This window comes from Perna viridis, chromosome 10 (genome assembly GCF_037379345.1).
Source record: "Perna viridis isolate PV_CMFRI_1.1 ecotype Kerala chromosome 10, ASM3737934v1, whole genome shotgun sequence".
In the NCBI taxonomy this organism is placed as follows: domain Eukaryota; kingdom Metazoa; phylum Mollusca; class Bivalvia; order Mytilida; family Mytilidae; genus Perna; species Perna viridis.
The window spans coordinates 35,691,417-35,709,422 of record NC_142454.1 but is presented as its reverse complement, the minus strand read 5'-3'; the positions used below and the strand labels follow the sequence as shown (position 1 = coordinate 35,709,422).

Sequence of the window (18,006 nt, the reverse complement as noted above, 5' to 3'; positions counted from 1 at the left end):
AAGTTATAGAGTGAGTATGTAAACTTCCGCTTACAAAATTTTCTGAAAGTTTCGTCAGCTGCGAGAAGATGGGAAAAAAACATTATTTTATGAATTTTTGTTAACTTAGCTAAATATCGTCATATGATTAAGAGACTTCACTGACTAACAGCTGTCGCGATGTCAGAGGGATGCAGACAGGGAGATGACGAGAATCAAGTTTCACAAGAAGTCAGAGATAAGTGGGAAAAGTAAGCCTTTTTATTATTAAGTTAAAAGTGGCCGAACTTTATGACCGGAAGAAAAATACTTTGAATTGCTAGAGTTCGGGCTCTATACTCTTTCTTTGTGTAATTGGGGGCAGATTTACATCGTATGACCGTTTAGTATCATTTACAGCAGGGACTATGATATAATTTTAATAATAATAATATTACACTCGGTTAAAAAATGTTATTCATCTGATCAAGTTACCAATCTGGCAAGATGTTGCTAATGTTTTTTATGATATTACTATGAGGAAGGTGAAACCTTGAATTCTCCCGAAGAAACATGAAATTCGAACACCTAAGTCCTTTCATAATCTTATTCTTGTCAGCACTGTGATAATTTTCTTTCAATATGGTAAAGTTTGTTATGATAAACGGCTTTTATTGTCATTATGCATTCTCTGTTGCCATGGTCTGAAATGTCTTTGGGTCGAATTGTCCAGTATTGATAAGCTGGATTACATCATTTTCGTAAAAATTTGGGTGCCATGTTTTGAGCATCCCTATCTTCAGTGGTTTAGCTAGCACTTGTCATTTTTGCCATTTACCAAAGGGTTTCGTAAATGACAAAAATGTTTTAGATCGTTTTCGTCACTTAAACTTTCAAAAGTGTATAAAAAAATCCATTCAAAAAGTATTTCAGTCAAATTCAGATACATTTTCGTCACCTTAAATATAAATGTTGTTAAAAACTGTCAATCATAAGTTACATAATTTCACTGGTCTTGCACTCTGACAAGTTTATGACCCCACAATTGGTAATTACCTGGTCAACCAGGTGTGAAATAATTCTATTGTTGTTAATCTTGCATCCCTGATATGTGCATCGTTAATAATAATTTAAAATAACTAAAATTTATCAATCTTTTGATCATTAGGAACACAAAAGATGATCCTAGGGTTCTGCATTGTCTTCAGCCAGTCGTGTTCGACTGCCGAAAAAAGCTTTGAGTTTACTGATTTTAAGTACGTTTAAAATATAACTAAAATATATCCTTATTTTAAGGATTAGTTGTATAAAATGATTTTGATCTTTAATGGATGCCAACCATTATTTACTCCCCTATAAAAACAAACCCTTCACGAACCTCGCACATATATAGCTTTCTATTTTTAGAAATTTAAATGCAGACATATACAATGTCTCTGATGTGTGACTGGTCATCTAATGGGTTTCAATTCATTTTAATGCAATACCGGAGAGTTAGGAAGTATTAATCAATGATAAATATATATTTTACAATTCTTTTCTTCTTGGAACAAAATCACAATGATTATGAACTTCTTCCATTCGACTCATGATCTGGGGTCAAAGGTTATTAAAAAATTACCACCCAGCAGTAAGACATCACCGCTTACAGAGTTCAAAATTCTACAGTTGACTATGCCAATGTGGCCAAGCTCCTTTCTATCTGTCTAGTTTCTGCTTTATCTTCTGGTGACTGTGAGAGGGGATTTAGTAGGTGCAATCTGATCAAGACCTATCTTAGGAACAGGCTCAAGGTTTCATCAATCAATTCTCTTCTAAAGATCTGCCTCCATCCTTCTGATTTGAGGAGTTTTAGAATTAAGAGGGCTTTTGAGATGTGGTGTTTGGGGAAGGACAGAAGGATTTTCTCTTATTAGTTTAGTGTCAGATCATACCATAGTAGTAGCTTTTGTCAAGTAGTAGCTATTTTTAGACTGAATGCATCAAAGCTTTGTCATGAAGTAAAAATCTATTTTTCTAATAGTAACTAATTTATTTTATTACGTAGCACCCATATTTTCTTATAGAAAATAACAGTTATTTTGTGGTAACATTTATTGTATTTATTGTTATGTCTGTATCTGTAAACTTAAGGTAAATATATTAAGCGTGTTTATGTCTTTAGTTTATGATACTAATGACTATTTAGAAACTTCTACTGCCTATAATATGTCGTTCGTGCTTTACGCTAAAGTGACTAAAGCCCTCCAAATCCTAGCTAAAACCCTGCTACATGTATCTTTGAAAAAGATAAGAATCGATTTGTATTGTATTCAATCAAAGCTTACTAATGTTTCCTAAATTAGTGTGGTTCTCAATTGCATTTACCAAGAATATGAGAGTTAAGCTGCCATGATGCTATTTCCTAGATTGGTGTGGTTCTCAATTGCATTTACCAAGAATATGAAAGAAAAGCTGCCATGATTCTATTTTTAAGCTCCCGATTTTATATGCATTAATCAGATATTGATGGTTTTTATGGTCATAAGTATACTGAACTTAGTTGATGATACAACTATTAATGCTTCCTTTGGGAGCAAGCGCATAAATAAGATTTGAATATTTTACTTTCCACTTCTGTATATTATGTCATATTTTTGTCTTTATTTAATTATTAAACCAGTGAATGAAAATCAGATGTCAACTATCCGCCATTGTTGTTGTCATACCCTACTTTTGTTGCAGAGATTTAACAAGTATGGGGAGCCATATGGATTACAATAAATGTACATTTCCACTTAATAAATAGAAATATGCTAGTATTTGATTTATTGATGAAAATATAGTATTGGACAAAAATGACTATAAAGAATATATTTTTTAAACGTGACATATTTATATTTTGGAATTCAAACATTCTGCTTTTTAAGGCAAATTATTAAAATGATGTTTTATCTTATTTCAGTTCATTATTCAAATAATTATTTGATTGAAATTAATTTAGAATATTGAAATCATTTTAGAATTTTTTTAATCACTTAAAATTGATATACTGTAGAATGATCTCTATCAATTAATTTTCAAAACTTGCTAAGTTTTAAATGATAAATATTCAAATATTTTTTAAAATATTTTAGATACCATATTTTGAGCAACTTATATTTCATTTGAATCAATTCTAACTCTGAAATTTTAATCATTTATTCATTTAAACAACTTTCACAAACTCAACTAAAAAAAACTGGCAAACATTTAAAAACAAAATCTTAAATTTTCAATGTTAGAATTATTTGTCAAACAATTGAAATATTATTAACAAAATAGTGCATGAAGGCAGATTTCAAAGCATTTGAGAATACAGGTCAATTTGCCCCCATTCCAATTTCTCTCTGACCAATTTGTCCCTATTTTGGTCAATTTGACCCAGTTCAATTTTGTCCCAGGTCAATTCGTCCCATATTTTCAGAAATGGTTATTGTATCAGGATGTAATGTATGTTGTGTGTTTTTCATGGCCATACTATACCTTTTGTTTTAATTTTTAAGGGTATTGTTTTACCAGACCTGAAGTTTTGTTTGTTTTGCTTTTGCTATTTTACAATTTATAATTTAAAAACGGGTAATATTTTGGATTTTTGTTTTGCACAAAACTAGAAAAACCAGATGAGAAGTTATGATTTTTATCAATTTAGATCGAAGTATTATTACAGCAGTCACCAGAACCTTAAGGTCTTAAAAACCTGTTAGCATCTGAAATTATTTTACAGTACTGAAGAAAAATAGTCCCACAGACATATCCCATTAAGGTTCAAATGCAGATAGTTAGGTCCACTTTTAAGGTATTTCTAATATATCATATTTAATTTCATGCTATTTATGCCAATGAACAAACCCAATAAACAACTTTTACTGTGAACTAAATATGATGATTAATTTGGATTGTATTAACAAAAATCGTATAACTTGCACAGGACTTGAGCTATATAGCTTATCAACTGATAAATTTAGTTAGTAGAGACATGCATCTAAGGGCATGCTTTATTTCAATGACTGTGGCTTAAGTTTGAATGATTTGACAGTTTCGACCTGGAGACCTTTAAACTGAATTTCAACTTAAAAATTTAGAAACCAGGAAAGGCCAGTTAGTAGACTGTAGTTTGTAGTTCATTTGTGCAGTATGTTGGATTATTTGTGTTTAATTCATCTAGGTGTTCCATGTAAACCATCATTGAACCTGAACATTTTGCAAACTGGCACACTACATGGTACGATGCATCACAGATTTTCTTGTGTATTTATTAAATGTCCTTCATAATCAGAATGGTGAATTTAAAAATAAATTAAAGAGGTTAATATGAACCATTTACAAAAATAAGTTTGTGTTAAGATACGTTTGAATTCGATCAGTGTACTTTCCTTTCAACCCATATTTTTGCTATTTGATGAATATTTGAGGCGTAAAAATTATGTTCTTGGTTACAAATCCACATATTTTTCTAAAAGATCGCAGAAGGACAAAGTGTGCTACACAGAAAGCAGGTTTGTGATATGCTTGATTTCCTCATTGATATCATATTGGTCACATTTGGAGGAGCTATTTTTCAACAAGTCTGTATTCCAATGGGCATTCACTGTGCTCCTTTTCTAGCCAATTTGTTTTTTATATTCGTACGAGACTGAATTTCTTCAGAATCTCATAAAGAATAAAAATTTAAAAGTTGCTAAATCCTTTAACTTTACATACAGATATATCGATGATGTATTGTCAATCAACAACCCTTCTTTTAGTAAATGGTTACCGTCAGTATATCCACCAGAGCTTGAGGTAAAGGAGACTACAGAAACAGCTTGTTCTGCATCTTTTTGGACGTAATATTGAATTTGACAACAGACTCCTGAATCAGGGGTATGAGGAAATACATCTTAAAAGGTGTCTTACCAGATTTTTTTTTAGATATCAGTCCTTGGTTGAAAATTACTCAGTTTCTTCTAAAACAATGAGTAATGATTGTTTTTTGTAAATTGTTCTTTGTGCTGATGTGACTGCTGATTTACAGATTATGACAATAGCATGCAAATGCCTTTTAATCACCACTGGTATATTCACACCGCATTGGAAGAGGGAGGTTATGTGCGCTGTAATACTATAATTTGTGAAATCCTCATAAAATGTTCATTTTTTGTTAATAAGGCTTTCCATAGTTTTTTCTGTGTCATAATAATGTTTTATGGTCACATGATTGATGTTTGAGAAGCTTTACAAATGGCATACGATAAATCAACCTCGATATGTATTTTCTGCATTTCTATAGATTTTTATAAAAGGAATTAACTAATATGGCTTATAGAGGTTTTGGAATAGTTGGAAATAAGCTATGTTGAGCTTGAAACTTAAAAATTACAAGGAATGCCATCAAATTAACTTGGATTACTGTTATGTGGAAACAGTCATCTTACAGTGTCTGCAACCTCTGACCTCTGACCCAAGCATGTGCAATCAGTTTAGTAAAAAAGGGGATTTTAATAATACATCCGAACTTGTTATACATTGGAAAGAGGTTAAAGCAGTATAATCATTTAAAGTCCTTAGTAATAGGAGTACTGAGAAAAAAATGGTCTAATCATTTTTACTTTTCTCATCACTTGGCTTCCATTGTTGTCTTCAGTCATCAACTTTTCTTTAAAAATTTTCACCTCTGAAACCACTGAATAGAATTTGATAAAACCTGATGACAATCATTCTTGGCATGTCTACTCCCGAAGTTATATCTGTTATTGTCCCTCACCAAAAAACATGGCCACTGTTACTAAAAATAGAACATAGCGTATCACCATACATTTTTGTTTATATCTCAAAAATCATAACAGATAGATGTCTGAGACATCTGAGTCTCTTTGGCTCCAAGAAATCTATTTTCCTAGTATTTAGAAAAGAAAGGAGATTGATTATGAATGTAAATTGATAAAATGTTCAGAATTTCAATAACTGTATTTGGTGCAAAATTCAGGAAATCTGTTGACCCTTCTTGGAGTAATGGCCCTGGAAAGTTTCATTTTGGAATTTTTTTTTAGCAGTTTTTGCTATCGTTAAGATAACGAAAGTAGATTGATAATTAATGTAATTTGATAAAATGTTCAGTTTTACAATATTTACTTTTGGTGCAAATTTCAGAAAAATCTGTTGACCCTTTTTTTTGAGTAATGGACCTTGATAGTGCCATTTTTTAATGTTTTTATCAGTTTTCGTCAATTTATAGGAAAGAAAAGCAGATTGATGATTAATATAAATCAATAAAATATTCAGTATTGCAATATCTATTTTTAATTTCAGAAAAGGCTGTTAACCCTTCTTGGAGTTATGGCCCTTGAAAATGTCATTTTTTGACAGTTTTCCCTGTTTTTGCCTGTTGTTAACAAAACAAAAACAGATTGGTGCTTGACCATTTTTATTCAACTTTTTAAAGTATTTAACCAAGTGAGCGATTCCGGCTCTTGAGAGCCTCTTGTTATATATGTAGGTGAAAATACTCTCACATTCACTAATATTGTATACTTTTCATTGAGGTAAGGTGGCTGATGCTTGATTGCATATACATGTACATGTAATAATTTTTATGATATTTGACCCTTGAGGTCAATGAACAGATAGGTGATTCATAAATATGCACACCAATTACTACATTTAATAATACACATTTTTTTTCTAACTTCAGGGAACAAATGGTTTTGAAAAAGAAAATGAGTTTGGATGATTCTCCTGAAATTAGGGAATTAATGAAACAAATCCATGACAACATAACAAACAAAACTTATTACATTGGAGGTGTAGACATTTCATTTGTAAAAGGAGATAGTGTAAATGCTTGTGCTGCATTTATTGTTCTGAGTTTTCCAAAACTCGAGGTAAGTTATCAATAGTATACATGTAGTATGAGCTAACCATAAAACTTTCTGGCAAGTTAAGTACCAGTCCACATAAAATTCAGACACTTCTAATAGTAAAGTGATTCATGGTGAAGAAAAACCAAAAGATGCTTTTTAAGTCTACATATGCGATACTTTCACATAACGATAATCATTTCTGCACTCAGTTCTGCTCTTTTTAGGAAATCATACTTTCATCTCCCACTAAAATCAACCAAATCAAGAACAACAACTCTTGCAAAGTACCAATTCATGTACATTATATATAAATTTTGTCTCAAAAGCGCAATAACCAAATGAAAAACTAAGATTGGTTATGTGATCAGCAACTGTTTTTGAACAAGAAATAAAACTGAATGTGATGGGTTTTTGATATGCATGAATCACCTTCTGTCTGATTTTTAGAAAGACTGCTACAAAATTAATTCCAATGATTTAAATTTTGCCACACCTGAGGCAAGTAATTGCTTCATTCTTCATAGTTCCAGATTTTAACAAAAAATTAACTGGTTTATGAGTGCATTCAACTGCAACAATTTTTTAACATTAAATCATCCTCACTGGAAGTGGTGAAGTTTCAGTTGACAGGAAAACCCCAAAAATCTCAATGATCAGGTTTATTTCAGGGACTTTTAAGTGCCCCAAGTCTTTTATTACCATTAATTTGTACATGTACATGTAAATATAATCTTAATGTATGAAGATGCTAATGTAAAACAATTAAATCTTGAAGTGCTCATAATGACATCAAATCAAAATTGGCAAAATTAAACTGAAGTGTCAAAAATTGAAGGATGATTCAGAGACATAAAAATTTAAATACATGACCTAAATATGAAAACAGGAAACAAAGACAATCTATGCACTAAAATATGATTACATAAAAAGCTGAGGATAAGGGAAACAAGACACCATACAAAAAACTAAAGCACTAGCAATATGGACTTCTACAAAAACTGGTAGTGGCATAAAGTGCTGTGTCAAGTTTGTAGAATCCAAGGGACTATGGTGTCCTTCTGTCTGAATACTCAGAAATCTTATAGGCAAATGGTACATTCCAGTGGAAACCCTGCATTTGGATTATGAATAACTGCTTTACTTATCATAATCCATTTACTTCTTTAAGTTGTTCTAAATTATCTTTTTTTTTTATTTACATTAATATACCAATTGTTAAATGTAGAAAAATTTACCTGATTGTTTTCATATATGTAAGAGTCAGTTTTATCTAATTTCAGGTGGTTTATGAAGATTGTCAGATGATTAAACTCACAGCACCATATATCCCAGGGTTCCTAGCTTTCCGTGAAGCATATTTCCTGGAGGACATGTATAAAACTCTTAAAGCAACCAAACCTAATCTTATTCCTCAGGTAAACCCAAATATAGTTTTTTACATAATTTTTGGTGAGAGGATAAAAAATTATTTGTGTTAGGAGTTGATAATTCAATAAAAAGATGTATATGCTGTAGTTAAATGAATTTTCTGATAAATTATTTTTTTCATTTTTTCTGTGTCAGTGAAAAAAACTGTTTGAGGCCAAATTATGGATTAATGTGTTTGCATGAGCCCAATCAAACCAAACCTCCTAAAATACCAACTTCAAAGTTTTTTGGTGGAATATCGTCAATTTACCACTATCGTGTTACTTTTATACACATTTTAAATATGTTATGAAAGTTCAGGATTTTTTTAGCAAATGAAGAAATGTTTTATGATACAAGACTTCTGTAAATTCAGAAATTTGTACCCATGTTTGTGAATCTAATATTTGTGACTATTTCAATATAGACTAAAGTGCAATTTTGATTTTATCTCCAAATCCTGTCTCAGTAATTTTGAAAACTCTATTATGCACATTTTCATGCATATTGCCCTTGAAGTTTTTAATATACTGTAAATAGTGTAACCACAATGGCAAAATATCGGCAAAAAAATACTGAAGTGTCAGATGATTCCAATATGTCAAAATCCAAAAATAACGAGAACACATAAATCACAGGTGACCTACATATACAATGTAGCTAATGGAATAAAAAAGATTACACATAAAAACTGAAGATAAGGGAAATGAGATGTCACACTTAAAACTAAAGCACAAATCTTTTTCTTCCCTCTACGTCTGCATTTAAATATTTCAATGAATAAATTTGGACCTTGCAAAACTTTCAAAAGCAGATTATAAGGTGTAACTTTCAGGACAAATAAACAATATTCTTTGGTTATAATAATATAGTATTTATATGATTTATGAGAAGTTAAACAAATCTGTTATTTTGATACTCTATCTGTTTACAGGTGGTAATGGTAGATGGAAATGGCATTCTTCACCCAAAAGGTGAGATAATCTATCAGATTGAGTCTACATGTACTCCTTTAATTTGACAGTACTTAATGAAGTGTAACAGTTTTACAAAGATTATTTCTTCAATCTTGTTGCTCACTTCTCTCTCCTAAAATGGTTTTGTAACCCAAAAAAATCAACCCCAGAGTAGTAATTATATCAGTACAATATATGAGAGAATTTTCTTTCTTGGAATTAATAATACATTATGTGGTACATGTATATTTTCATTATTGACCGAATGACAAGATAATGGGTTATCGGCCTCGATAACTTGCAGCTTTTTTAAAATTTAGTGTTATTGATGCTTTAGAGATATTAACTAAAATCTTGTTTACCAGTACTTCATACCTGACTACAATAAAAATGTAAATTTCAGAGTTTGGTTTAGCCTGCCATCTTGGTGTTTTAATAGACGTGCCATGTATAGGTGTAGCCAAGAAATTATTCCAAGTAGGTGGTCTTGAGAAAAATTATGATCACTTGGACAAAATCAACGAGCTGTCGAAAGGAGGTGAAACTTTCCCATTAGTTGGGACATCAGGAAAAGTTTTAGGGAAGGTAAAATGAATTTAAAAAATCTTTTTTATTACTCTCTCCCCTCCCCCAAGAAAACAAAAGCATTATATAAACTTAAAAACAAAATTATGTCCAAATATTCACCCTCCTCTTAAAATTTTCTTGCTACGGGCCAGTTCAATACTTTAAGATTGTAGTATGTAAGTGTTGTGTACTAATTGTGGTACTGTATAACATAACTGAATACATGTATGATGGATATTGATTTACATTTTTCTTCAGGAGTTGGGTCAAATCAATAAGTGCTTGAAACATCTCTTTTAATATATGCTTATACACAGTATTCTCTAATTTGCCTTGAACTAGTGTTAGTGATTAGTTGATATTTAAATTCTTATAGATATTGAAATGTTTTGAGGACTAAGTCCACTATGATCAAAAGTATGAAATTGTTCTCTTTATTATTCATCTCCTTTGTTGTACAACTAGTATGTATAAATTGTATCTTCCAGAGTTGGTGTTAATAAGACATGTTTTTGTAGGCTTTGAGAAGTTGTGATACAAGTGCAAACCCCATTTACATATCAACTGGTCACCATGTCACATTAGACACTGCTGTGGAGCTAGTACACAGGTGCTGTAAACACAGGGTACCAGAACCAACCAGACAGGTAAAATGTTATAGTCATTTTGTACTGCAATCATTCTTCTTGAGCAATCAAATGTATTGACAGTGTAATTTCGGGGATTTGATACATCGCATCTACCCAAAAGAACTTGAGATAAAGGATACTACAGACACTGTGAAGTCAGCCTCATATCTTGACCTACACTTAGAAATCGATAGTAAAGGAAAGCTATTGACCAAACTTTACGACAAACGTGATGACTTTTCATTCAGAATTGTCAACTTTCCTTTGATCTGTGGCAACATCCCTTCAGCACCTGCGTATGGAGTGTTCATATCACAACTGATACGTCATGCCAGAGCTTGCCGAAACTACGCAGACTTTTCGTATCGCGCTAGAACTCTAACAAATAGGCTTCTGGAACAGGGTTATGTTGCTACAAGATTGAAGTCATCACTACAGAAGTTTTATGGTCGTCATCATGAATTCGTGGATCGTTATGGTGTATCCATCTGCAGCATAAAAACTGATTTATTCAACAGGTCATATTTTTCGTCTCCTCGTTTATCTACCCCGGACTTGACTTTTTATGAGCTACTCCGCGGGTGTTTCTAGAAAAGCAGAGGATGAGAGATGAACCCTACCGGTGCATCTGGTCCATGCTCCAGTTTTTAGTGGAGTCCAAGTTGCTCATTTACTTTTGTTACTTTGTATGTATGATTTTAGTTACTTTATGTTCTTTGTTGTGTATGTCTGTTTTCCATGTCTGGTCTTTGTCCCTTGATTACATTCTTTTGATTACTGCTATAACCTTGGTTCCCTTAATTACTCTTTTACAATACTTTTGCACCTTCTACTTTCATATACTTGCATGGACTGCCTGTTTAGTTGTAGCATCACCATCAAGGGCCACTTGTGGTGAAGAAATGTAAGAAGTCAATGCACTGTCTATATATAAATATTTGTATGACCTCACCAGAAAATGGTAGGGATTATTACATGCTAAATGTTAATTGTTTTGATGTTATATTCTCTTACATATAAAAATAGGTTTTGTATGCATTTCAATAGAAAAATATGTTTTGAATATGCATTTACTCTAAATCACACGCCTAGGCCTATATTGTACCTATATTGTATATCCAATATGGCACCCTATATCACAACCGTACTCAGAACACACTTGAAAGTGTAAAAGTATAGATGATACAATGAACATGACATGTCAAAATATATAAAACCTGCTGTTATCAACCTAAGGGTTGATATAGGGTAAGGGTATCAGGTTGACAGGCCATATGATACAGATTTTGACATAATATTCAGTATGCATCATGATGTGTTACAATGTGTTTTAAGTTTCGTTTTACTCCATTGTTTTGACAAAGTTATTGTTCTTGGACTTTTCTGAACTATAACACACTGCCTTACTTTTATTCTAAAAAATTGGAGCTATACTGTGAAAGTACTATAGTTTGTGGGGTACCAATTTTCATGGTTTTCGTGGTTAGACCAAACCATGAAATTTGGTCCCCAACAAAAAGGAGATTTCCATTGATTTGTATACTAAAAACCTCAAAACCATGAATTCAAATATTCACGAACTTGTGTTTCTTCCCTAATCCACAGAAATTGGAGTCCATGAAAAAAGTACTTTCACAGTAAGTTAATTTATTTAGCTTTTTTCTGATTTTTAATTCTGTTATTATTTTCACACTTTGTCAAAAACCAATGCAATATCTTCAAATACAAGGACACTGTTATTCAAATTTCTCTTTTCTTTTTGACAGTGCTCTATTATACATCTTAAACTAAATTTCAATTTTAGAATGTTTTCAATGTTACAGTTACCTCCCTTCTTCTACACAAACACATTACAATTGAATTTGTGTGAGGAATGTTGGAAACTCAGAAAAAAAAGTGAATGCATAAATGTACTTTAGTTTTAGTTTAAACATATTTATAAAGCAAGTAATGAGAACAACAAATCAATCTACTTTGTACCATTGTTACATCATGAACTAAGATAGTACTAATTGTATGCATTATTGTTTATCTGTTTACCATTCACTGCAGTGTTCTAGCAAGGATTTGAAAATAGTAACTTAAACGTGTAGCATGTTTTTTTCATCAAAAAAAGGACATTGTTCTTAGGTTTTTTTTTAAAGATTTATGTTTGCATTAAGACAGAAATATGTTTGTATTCTTATTGCATACCTGCAAACTTTTGAAGATAAAGGTGGGACAATATATATAAATAGAGTGTTGTGTCATATTTTGCAAACTGAATAAGTTTTACTGCATTAGTATACACATATACATGACACCCTTTATCTATTAAAAAACTGTAAATGTGTTTGTGCTACGAAATAATGGTTAATGTCACAATCTGCATTTTGGTATTTTCAATGTTTTTATTTGTAGGCTGACATGAGGAGTAGGGAATATTTAAGAGAGAACTTTGGTAAAGGTGAAAGTTCACAAACCAGTAATAAAACACAGAAGAAAGCAAAAATAAAAGACAAACTTCATACAGAAAATGACTGTAAACAAATAGATGATGTTGAAGTACTTTTAGAAAGTACTTGTACACTGTTTAATGAATTATGAAGTTCTATAATACTTGATCTTTAGTTATTGTAAATTTCAGTATGACTCACCACAAGGTCAGATCCAGAGTACATGTATTTCAAAGGGAGTTTCCAGGCTAGTATGTGCTTATTTTTGCTCAATTTTTGTACATAATTATCAAAATTTTCAAACAAAGAGGTTTTTTTTCAACCCCCAGGAATCCTCCCCTAGTGGATCTGCCAGTGGAACATAGTACATTTCAGTAGAATGATATAGTGTGAATGTGATCAATGTTTTTAATGAAAAAAATCTTTTAATTATCACATTCAACATTTGGGTGTTATATTGGAATCACCTTGTCCATCTATCTGATTTGTTACAATTATTTGACACCCAGTGTGGATTTAAAATTTTGAGTGTAGCTTTATATAGATGGAGCACATGTTGTAAGCCATTTTAGCAAATGTCAAGTATCAACTTTCTGTTTTGTGGGACTAAGCATTATTTTTTCACTATATTGAGTGATAAAGAAAATTTTCGTCACGATAATTTGTGCTTTCACTGGATAGAACGATTTAAAATTTGGTACATTGCTTTATTTAGATAGATCATATGTTGTTACCAATTTTTGTTTGTATCTGATATCAACTTCCTATTTCCTGGGATTGTCATACAAGTTGGGTTTACTTAGCATGTCATTGCTTGCAACAGTGTGGTTTTTTAATTAATTTTGTAATGGGAAACCTTGTTGTTGAAATCATGATTGTATTTTATATTACTTGTGGACTTCTGAACTGGTCTGCTCACTTTGCATTTTTTTTTAAATTTAAGTAACAGGATATATTTTTTTTTTCAAAGCATAAGTTACAATTTATAGAATAAATCTGTGATGCTTTGTTATTTATCAACTTTTTTATTGTTTACTTTTTAATATACAATAATGGAAGAATATTTTAATACATAAAATTTGATTAACAAATTTTTCTTGTTATTTTCTGCCTTTTTTTTTTATATCTTTTTTACCTTCCCACACATACCGGTAAAAAGGAAATGAAGTGCTGTAATTACTGTTTTTTATCTTAGTTAATATAATGTCAAAGATTATAGTTTGTAAAATGTTTTCATAAATTTTTCCGTAGATTTAACCTACAAAATCAATCCTAGCCTTCTTGTTGTTGCATGACACCTGAAGATATAATTTACTCTTATACTCTCGTTCTTGTCCAGACACCATACCATGTCTACTAAGACAATGGCAACATTGAAGATGACAATAGCATATATACTGTAATACCACCACATTCTATGTATTCTTGATAAACCACTGAGGTGATAAAAACTAGATTACAGTTTTCAATTTCCATTGTTTTTACCAGAGTCCCCAACAGCAGCCTCTCGACTCCTACATCTGTATGACTGTCACGCATAGGGACACAAACTTAATGTAATGTGTACCTCAAGAAGAATTAATCCAGAATAATTTCATCTTTGCACAGTGTTTGTATACATATTGAAAACGTGCTTCTCATATTCTGGAGAAATTTGATTAATTTTTCAAACATTTTATTTCAGCAGTATATGCTATCATTAGTTCATTACTTTTGGAAATTTTTAAACCCACACTGTAGTTTTCTTGTCACTTGCTTCATGTTTTATTTTTAAATCTTGGAGATACTCATGTGCTAACTAATATATGACTGACACAGGTTCAGACATGTTACTGGTCTGGTTTATTTTCTGTTTCTGTCATTTGACTAACAGCTCAGTTCCCCTAGCTATAGTTTTCACTAATAAATTTAAGAGAACTTCAAATTATACAAAACAAACATTTATTATGAGTCATAACTCAATATAATATAAATGAAGTTTAATTAATCACATATAAACCATGAAATACCTCAATGATTAGGAAAAAAACAAATGTAGGTATGTGCCAATTTGAGATACAAAACAAATACAACTAGAACTAATATAACATCTGATATCTATTTATCAGTGTAAAAGGGACTCGATATTTATTTCATTACTGACTGTATACTATTTTACTTGTACGATGCCATCCCAATGTGCCATTGTAAAGAATATAAATTGTATAATATTAAATTGTGTGTACAAACTACAGTGAAATGAAAAATAATTTTCTCAAAATGATAAGTGACTACTAAACAACAGCCAAAATGGGTGTAAACAAAGGGAGAAATGGATACTCAAATTAATTGGTTCACAGGATTTCAGTGAAGAAGTTATAAACTACCCTTTCAACACTTTGGCCATGGGAAGGACATGTATCTTGATGAATTTTGTTTTATGAAGAATGAATAATCCATTTTTTTTTAATCAGTGGTTTTATTTCTGAGGTCTCTAATTGCATTGGGGTCTTCCTTGATCTCTTTAGAAAGCAACAAAATGTAAGTATTCATGTGTAAATATAGGCAATGTAAACACAATTTTCAATGTTTTTTTTGGCATTGTTGTAAAATTGATGCAGAATAAAATGTTACATTACTATGAACATAGTAGCCAAAGGGTATTAAAAAATTATATTTCAACCAGGGTTTGACCACTCTGCTAAAACAGGTATCCCACAAACTTTAATTTTTACAGTTTATAAATTCAAGAAAAAGATTGTGAAACTAAATGAACTCAAAAAGCAATCACTCAAGCCTTTCACAATATTAGTGGAAGCAAGTAAGTACATAATAAACATCATTGAAGGTAAGGGCTGTGTTTTTGTTTCACATTTTTCATGTTTTTTCCCCTTTTTTGACAATATCTATTGAAAATAACTTCAAATCTATGACCTTACATGTAAATGCAAATTCAACCCAGTCAGACCATGTACAGAATAAAAGACTGCATCATTTCTTAATACACTGCACAATGCCACTAACCATACGAGATAAAATTGACAAATGTGCTGGCAGTAAATACTATGATAATATGTACATGTATAAAAATAAAAATTGACATCTGCCTTGGTGTGTTAGTACAGTAAACATAGCATCAACAAAAACATGTGACATGCGATTTTTAACAGTTTCATTCCCTGAAAGAAAAAGAGATTCCTTTAACGAAATCTTGAAGCTATTTTCTTTGAACTTTTGGTAATATAGCATGAGAGTGAAGAGTAAACATAATAATTGTGTGTTTCATAACAAAAAAAGATGGATAAAAATAAATCATGATTACAGATCTACTAAATAATGACAACTACTTCATACATAAAGCTTGATTTTAAGTTAAATATTATCTCAAAATGGGTGTTCACAATGACAAGCAGAACAGAATTTTTAGTGATCCACATATCATGCACAATTCACTAGATGTTCAAATGTTTCCTCAATAGCTAGACAGTGTTCACAATGACAAGCAGAACAGAATTTTTAGTGATCCACATATCATGTACAATTCACTAGATGTTCAAATGTTTCCTCAATAGCTAGACAGTATGATAATATTGGAAGAACTTAACAATATCAGTTTGATTAATAGAAATAACAGTCAAAACAAAACAAAAATAATGAATGATGCAAAAAATTCAAGTTCAGATAATGATGTGACCTTTCTCATACTACATTTTCTCATTGCATTTTTGGCAATGGTAACTACACAGAGACTATGACATGGTAGACCTTTTATGGTATAATTTGAATCAAAATTTATTATTATTCATTAAACAACACTTAAATAGACAAACAAAAACATTTTGAAAAATCAAAGTGCTGATAGCACTGCAGGTTTTTGATTCTAGTGAGAATTGTACCATGAACAAAATTACAAAAATCACAGATGTTAAATTAAGTTGTCATACATTTGCATTCTAATTATTATTATGAACTGTTTTTTTCCTAATATGTATAAACTAAATGTCAATCCATACTACTGATCCAACTTCACACACACTCACAAATTTTGTTCTATTTCAACTTTTTCCTCAATTTTTAAACTTGCCCAAAAGTTAATGGGCATTTAAATTAAAAATTATGCATACAGAGTGTTTATCCTACACTGTAATTATATTCAAATAAAACAAATTTCAGCTCAAGAAAATAATTCCCTAGATGAACACAAGATGTTGAAAAACAAGACACTTTTATCAATTTGAATTTTCCCACCAATTTTACTTGGGTTAAAATCACTGCTCTACACTTCCTGTTTATTAATTGTACAATATTAATGATAGGACCGAGAATTTGACTGTTTGTGTGTTAAATGAAACATGCATAAAACATTTTATGCTTCTTGACACATTAATGCAAGAAAAAAATCCCTAAATGCAAATTAATTACTAAATATCTTTTAAGGCCAAAAAGAGTCCCTTCAGCTGACATGAAGGCTAGATCTTAATTTATTTGCAGACATAATAGAATATTATTGAGCTGAATAATTTCAAAAAATATATTTACTTATTATAAAGAGGTATTGAATGATATAAAAGGAATTACATTTTGACTATATTTTTGTGTAGTGTTCAGAAATAGGAAGGCTCCAGTTATGGACCGGCAACATAAGACATTTTAATCCAGAAGGATCAAAAACCCAAAAATTACAAACAAGACTATCTTAGAAATTGACAATCTGAAAATCTGTTAGAACTTTAAAATCATCTTATCTAACATAGAAAAAAAAACTGATAAATTTATTGATATGGTGAATGTTAAGTAAGTGTAAAAAATGAAAACAGCAGAGACATAAATGTGTAAATTGATACAAAGAAAAGTCTAGATTTATAAAAAGTAATTTTTCATTGTAAGATAGTTGTACCATGATTTCCATATCAGTTTAGAAGTCCTGTCTTTGTTCTTTCACTCGTGTACAGCCTATCTGTAGTTCATTCCTTTATTAAAGTGGCTGTTAAAATCTGTAATAGAAATGTAACATTGTTTGTTATATTTATCAGTAAGAAATGTACATTGAAGCTACATGTATGTAGTACATATAAACTTAGTACATGTATTTAGAAATTACTATTTTTAAATTTTAAAGAAATGATATTACAATATGTATTAGGCTTTAAGTAGCCTGAATCACTTATACGGATCTCATATGTTTAAATTCATGAATTATGATAAATATGCTATC

The 18,006-nt window shown here is 30.9% G+C and overlaps 2 protein-coding genes across 6 annotated transcripts in view; one reads left to right on the top strand and one right to left on the bottom strand.

The window, feature by feature from the left end:
- The first annotated feature begins 9 nt into the window (after positions 1-9).
- Positions 10-15,941, top strand: LOC148605588 (endonuclease V-like). 2 transcript variants are annotated; one of them, XM_088550323.1, is made up of 8 exons: positions 10-230; positions 6,650-6,839; positions 8,099-8,233; positions 9,160-9,199; positions 9,585-9,766; positions 10,267-10,395; positions 11,983-12,014; positions 12,778-12,921. In XM_088550323.1, exons 1-8 carry the CDS (start codon positions 160-162, stop codon positions 12,785-12,787), a joined length of 789 nt encoding a protein of 262 aa, XP_088406449.1. In that variant the 5' UTR covers positions 10-159; the 3' UTR covers positions 12,788-12,921. The 2 variants fall into 2 exon arrangements, with proteins under 2 accessions (XP_088406449.1, XP_088406448.1); XM_088550322.1 differs by lacking the exon at positions 11,983-12,014 and having other exon boundaries at positions 11-230; positions 12,778-15,941.
- LOC148605587 (palmitoyltransferase ZDHHC15B-like) overlaps positions 14,737-18,006 on the bottom strand; it is a 21,596-nt gene continuing 18,326 nt past the window's right edge. For all 4 annotated transcript variants that reach the window (XM_088550314.1, XM_088550313.1, XM_088550316.1 and 1 more), the window contains one exon: positions 14,737-17,785. Coding sequence is in view for 2 of the 4 variants with exons in the window: in XM_088550313.1 (XP_088406439.1) it covers positions 17,745-17,785 (41 nt within the window). In the remaining 2 variants the exon portion in view is untranslated. The remainder of the gene's footprint in view (positions 17,786-18,006) is intronic.

Excerpts from the sequence above, each read along its gene's own strand:
- LOC148605588 (XM_088550322.1), top strand. The coding sequence starts at position 160 with ATGTCAGAGGGATGCAGACAGGGAGATGACGAGAATCAAGTTTCACAA. Across the intron at positions 231-6,649 it reads GTCAGAGATAAGTGGGAAAA|GGAACAAATGGTTTTGAAAA; the intron begins GTAAGCCTTTTT and ends TTCTAACTTCAG. Across the intron at positions 6,840-8,098 it reads TGAGTTTTCCAAAACTCGAG|GTGGTTTATGAAGATTGTCA; the intron begins GTAAGTTATCAA and ends ATCTAATTTCAG.